The sequence below is a fragment of the Lagenorhynchus albirostris genome, chromosome 4 (assembly GCF_949774975.1).
Source record: "Lagenorhynchus albirostris chromosome 4, mLagAlb1.1, whole genome shotgun sequence".
NCBI lineage: Eukaryota > Metazoa > Chordata > Mammalia > Artiodactyla > Delphinidae > Lagenorhynchus > Lagenorhynchus albirostris.
Genome location: NC_083098.1, coordinates 37607244 through 37613243, shown reverse-complemented (window position 1 = coordinate 37613243; position 6000 = coordinate 37607244). Strand labels below are relative to the sequence as shown.

Here is a 6000-nt window from a genome sequence, read left to right as displayed (position 1 = left end):
TTGTTTTCTTTTTTCCCCTGGCAGGTCATAAAAGGATTTATGTAATCTCACCTATTCTATTTATTCCATTTGTCAAGGCCTATTTTCGGATTTATCAGTCAGCTGATATCAGTATCCACAGGTAATAATTTTCTGATAATGATAAAAGATTGAGAAAAAAACTATCCAGCTCCTTGGCCTTCAATTAAATAGTTTACTCCAATTGGAGGGAACTGACCAGACTCTGGTCCACCTGTGGGGTACATTCCCTCAAAGCTCAGTCATCAGATTCTTGAAGATGCAAGATTATTATCAGTTTTTATTCCACAAGAAGAAATTTGGTTGTAAGGCCAATGTATCTCTTTTTAACACATTGGTCCACCAAATACATATAAAAAAATCAAACTGGTAGTGGTGGTTTTGCCAAGATCTCCCAACAATCTAGTTCCTCCTGCACATAGGCATACAGCTATCCCTCCTACAAAATACTATAAAACACTTCGTTAAGGATTGCTGTGAAACTACTTGCCCTATAGGAAGTGACAGGTTAGGCCTCTCAGTGTGCCAATTTCACATTCTGAAAGGAAGCCCCCAACTACAGGCAGGACCTTCACTTTTTCCAAGAATATAGACCAGGTGACTTGACACTTCCCTGCCTGAAAAGCAAGAGAGTCCTTTGGAAGTAATAGGTGACTATACAGGAAACATTTGGTTTTTTTTAAGAAAAGAAGACTCAGTGCAGAACATAGTATATTCTCTGAATTTGGTAATAACATAATCACCTCCTGAAGATACTATAATAAAATGGACCCAAGATTGTGAAGGACCAGCGGGCTTTTGAAATGATTATTCTCTGTGTTGGCCCATCACCTGTCTTGCTTTGACAACCTAGGAAAATTAATTCTATAAGCAGTCAAGAAGCTAACCCTTAGCTCAATTTGTACATGATATTTCACTATGAAAGATTTGTTTCATTTTTTCTTGTCCATAGGGAGTTCTGGCTAAAGGGAATCAGCCCCCAAGAGCCATACAAAAGGAGAGATCAGACTAGTAGAGTTTAGGGAAGGTGGCAATAGCAGGGGAGGGGCATTGGCTAGTTCTTGCCTGGTTTCATCTGATTGAAAAAAAAAAATCACTTCCACAGACATGAGAAAGTCTAACTGTCAAGCAGTTCTAAGATGCTGGCTGGAGATTTTCTTCTGTTTTCTGATGTCATTTTGTGGCTGACGAAATTTCCCTTGTGACTCTCTTTCAACAGCTGCCTGCTCTCTGCACTCAATCCTGTGTGGTTAAAGAGCCGGGAGTGGAAAGGCCACAGGTATAGCAAGAGAAGAGCATGGAGAAAGAAGATAAGCAAAGAAAAGGGAATACAGAGAAGAGAAGCTTTAAAAAGGGGGAGGGGGTTGGGGGAGTGTGACAGAAAGAAAAGTGAGAAAGCTCATGTGATTGGGGAAGCATTTTTAAAATCAGGTTGTCTGCGATATTAACCAAAATCTCTGGCAGCAAGACAGAGAAACTGGGCCCCTGCTATTCCAGGAGACAAGCGGCACAGTCTAACGTTTTTTCTCTCCATTTGAAACAAATGACCTCTTGTCATGAATCCTACTGTGTGAAGCAATACCATAAATGGCAGCATTGCTCCCATAGCGATGGTCAGGGTTGACTCTATTGCTTGAAAAGAGACACAGCTTTCCTACTGTTGTGTTTAAGGCAGTTTTCAGAGCACTGGCATTCTTGTCTGCTCTGTTTTCAAAGGGATTCCATTTGCCAGTCATCTCACACATATCAACCACCCATCCCATGCGTTTCACTTCTTCTTCAGGTGAAATACCACCGCACTGGTGAGCACCAAAATGGTCAGAGTGCAAAGAGCTGTGATGAATACTTCACCAAAGTGAATAAGAAGAGAAGCCTCGACCTGGTGCCTATTATTGCTGAGAAGTCACCCTGGTATCGCCTTGTATAGAACCAGGATGTTTCACAGTGCCTCCTTAAGTGCCCAGGAAAGCACTTTCATTTAATTTGAGCTAAATTCAGGAGATTTTGCTAAACATTGACATAAATGCTTCATGGCTTTTAAGACACTCTATTGCTAAAGCTACTTAGCAGCAGTAACTTATGGGCAGAGTTATTGCTGTCATGTCACCTGCGGTACAAAACTCAGATGATCAGCCCTTCTTGGATTGTTGAAATGTATGAAATAAACAAATAAACATGAAACATCAGCCATATTAAGGAGTCGCGGAAACCCCTGAGGAATGTCTGTGGAAATGTTTTCAAAGGCTAACCTGAGGATCACCCTGGGCTTTGGGTATTTTTTAAGTAATTTCTTTTTTTAATTCTAGAAGAGGGCAGTAATATTTCTTCTCTAAATAAGACCTTGGCAAGGTATAAACCTGGAAAGTAGCACACTCATGGAAAACACAACCTACAATCTGAAAATAGCCTATGTAGGCTCATTTTCTGTTAGGGATACCGTACGGAAGCAATTCCACTCTGTTTCAGGGAAGGGTTCTTACCATCAGATATGTACACACTAACCCTGCCTCTTCACCTGACAGTTGTGACACATAATTTGTAAACAGCAAATGGGGTCTCCTTTCTAAAATATGAATGTCGGTGTCTCCTAGTATCTGGCTAATAATCTCTTTCAGGCCTTCCTCCGCACTGCCCCACCACTCTCTATCAGAGAAAAGACCCTCAGCCTTTATTCCTGCCTTCCTTCTAAAGGTCAAAACACATTTAGCACCTGGAAACTGTTACCCCCTCCCACCCCACACTGTACATAAGCATCACATATGTTCTTTCTAGAAATTGGTATACAGGTGCCATTTAATCAGTTCAAATTTGGAAGCTACATCTTCAAGGGTCCAAGAGAGCTCACTCCCCCCATGTTCCCCCCTTTACATGTTTTCTTGTAAGACATACAGCTTAATCAATTAACAAACTAAATAGCTTATATACTGGCAATATATTACAGATGGGTTTATGTCAGAGTAATAGATCACATGAAATGGACCATGTGGTACCCCAGTGCATGATGTCTTGGTAGAGCCCTGAGGACACGGACAGTAGCATCTCTAAGTAAGTATGCTGTATGAATACAGACACATGCGGATCTGTATCTACATCCATCTGACTAGGCCAAAAGGAGCAGGTAGATGCAAGATAGAGACACACACATGCTGGATGGGACCACTGCACACCTTGTCATGCCATTTGAAAGGGCAGTTACAGGTCGCTGGTTCTGCAGCCATTAAAATTACACTTTATGGAAAAGGCTTCTCTAATTGTGTTTGATTTGCTTTCTGTAGTAAGCATCGTTAGAAGAAGACCAAAGCAAGAGCAACTAGAAGTTAAATATACATTTGGCTTAGCTGCAATACAGAACTCTGGAGAAGAAGCAGGCTGAAAGATTTGTTTCAATTTTAGGCTTGGATTCTCTCCCTTGCTGTTTTCTTGTCATTGCATGTCTGTGTTTGTGTGTGTGCGTGAGTGTCTGCGTGTGTGTGTTCCATCACATCATCTCCTGAAGAACGCTGGGTTTCGCAGGCAGGCGGCTAGTCACCTGCAACAACCCAGGGGTCCTGCCGAGGCTTCCAGGCTGCTGTCAGTGTCAGATGCCAGGGTCTGGTCGGTGGACATGGAGGAGATATCGTTGACAGACGAGGATGGAGGGAGACTCTCACTGGTGTTCACTGCTGCACCTGTGCTAAGAAAATGAAGACCAACATGACTAAACCTGGAACTGGACTCAGCTGAATGTCACTCAGGTTGCAGGCACGGGCAAATATGATAGGGGATGTCTGGTCCATCACTCATTCAACAAACTTTCATAGAACAACGAATACAGAGCACTGTATTAGATGGTGAAAATCAAGATAACAACACAGCATCCCTGGTCACAAGTTATTCACAGGCTAATGCAGTAATTGTCAAATTTCACTCTACCTTAGAGATCACCTGTAATGCTCTTAAAGGAAAACAAAAAAATAAACAATAAAACACCACTAAAAACCCCAATCACCCCTTGTACCTCCAATATTGTAATACAGTTGGCCTTGGGTGAAGTCAAGGCATTTGCATGTTTTAAAAGCTCCCCAGAGACTGTGGTGTCAAGGGCTGAAGACCACTGTTCTATGGAGAAGGCAAATGAGCAAAACCCTTTAATGTAATCATCTGAGCCTGGATGCTTTCAAATTCAGTGAGCTAAAACAAACACACATAAGATGCCTACCCCAGAAATATGGGCTGAGGGGAAGCCCAGTAATCAGAATTACTTGGAGGCTACAGCTCTAGAGAAATGAACGTATATTAAGTAAATATTATTACATAGTCATTAATTTGACATCAAACTTAAAAGTCTATATGGAAAAGCCAACTAGGACTGTGGATGAAAGTTACCATAGACCAAAAAAAGAATAGAAGCTGGAGCACACCTCTTGATTGTGTGTTTACTTTCCAGCAGGCTTGCTTACCTGGGAATCTCCAAATAAGAACTCTGAATTACTAACTTAGATTAATTTGCAAAATTTTAAAAATTTATCTGCTATGTGGGAATATAAAGACTTTGAAACTCTGAGAAGAAACTTGCTCATGGTAATCACTCAGTAAATACTTGCTGAGCTACAACAGCTTTGAGAACCACAAAGGAAAGATGAGCCAGTGGCATTGTAAAATCGGATTAAACCAGAGCACCCTGGAAAGAGTCCAATTACTTTTTCTCTTTATAGATTCTTTATACTCAAGCAATATGGGTGGTAAAATGTATGTTTTGTGAAATAGTTTGCTATTAAAAATATCTAACGTATAAGCATCTAAAATAAGAGATGAGGAATTCTCACTACATTGTATTTTATTTGAGCAAATATAGTGTGTAAGATATATTTGGTGAAAATCATAAATCCCAAATAAGATAGTGTTATCAGATAGATCTAATAATTCAGAAAAAAAATCTAATGAAGTGGAGAGGTTAACACAATCTCTTTGTTCCTGGCGTAGACATTTGTTGCCTGCGGAAAAAAATGTGATTAAAATGAGACATTTGGACTTCCCTGGTGGCGCAGTGGTTAAGAATCCGCCTGCCAATGCAGGGGACATGGGTTCGAGCCCTGATCCAGGAAGATTCCACATGCATAGAGCAACTGAGCTCGTGCACCACAACTACTCAGCCTTCACTCCAGAGCCCATGAGCCACAACTACTGAGCCCGCATGCCACGACTACTGAAGCCCATGCGCCTAGAGCCCATGCTCCGCAACAAGAGAAGGCACCGCAATGAGAAGCCCGCACACCACAACGAAGAGTAGCCCCCGCTCACCGCAACTAGAGAAAGCCCGCGTACAGCAACAGAGACCCAATGCAGCAATAAGTAAGTAAGTAAATAAATAAATAAATAACAAATAGATTTTTAAAAATGTGACAGTATCTGGAGAGGACACACACACATAAACTAAAACAGATTATATGTACCCTATATGCTTTTTAAATTTTTGTTTGTTGATTATAAATATATTTATGTAAACTATGAGAAATATAAAAAATACAGGAAAAAAGGTAACAATATGCACTCATCCTCAAATTAATGATAAGAACGGTTAAACTTCTGTTATATTTCTTTCTAGTCTTTTTGCTAGGAAGTTTCTTTAACTGTAATCATTTAATGTATATCCATTTGTATCCTGTATTTTCATACACAAAAGGCTTATGCATTTTTCATGTTCTTTAAACTCTTAAAAGTATCTGTACTTCCTAATCTTAAGTATCTCTAGATTTTTAAATCTGTCTTGTTAACATCTTCCTGTAAATAATTTTACTCTCATTATCAGAAAAAATATATAATGTGAAGTTATCTGGTTTCAATTTATTCCAACTTTACTTAATTATATCCTTTACAGATATGGTGCAGAGCTAGTTCATTTCCTCTCATGACATATGCTAGTAGATTTCCTATATCAGCAGACAACCCTTGATTACATAGCCCAAATACCCAGCTCTGCTTTTCTCCTTGATTCTAGATTAA

At 40.0% G+C, this 6000-nt stretch overlaps 1 protein-coding gene across 7 annotated transcripts in view; it reads right to left on the bottom strand.

Annotated features, from left to right (window-relative positions):
* Nucleotides 1-2842: 2842 nt before the first annotated feature.
* MAPK10 (mitogen-activated protein kinase 10) overlaps nt 2843-6000 on the bottom strand; it is a 361702-nt gene continuing 358544 nt past the window's right edge. For 6 of the 7 annotated variants that reach the window (XM_060147171.1, XM_060147176.1, XM_060147169.1 and 3 more), the window contains one exon: nt 2843-3686. In XM_060147171.1, coding sequence (XP_060003154.1) covers nt 3544-3686 — 143 coding nt within the window. In that variant the 3' untranslated portion in view covers nt 2843-3543. Of the gene's footprint in view, nt 3692-6000 lie in introns of all 7 variants that reach the window. The other variant, XM_060147173.1, reaches the window with a different exon arrangement.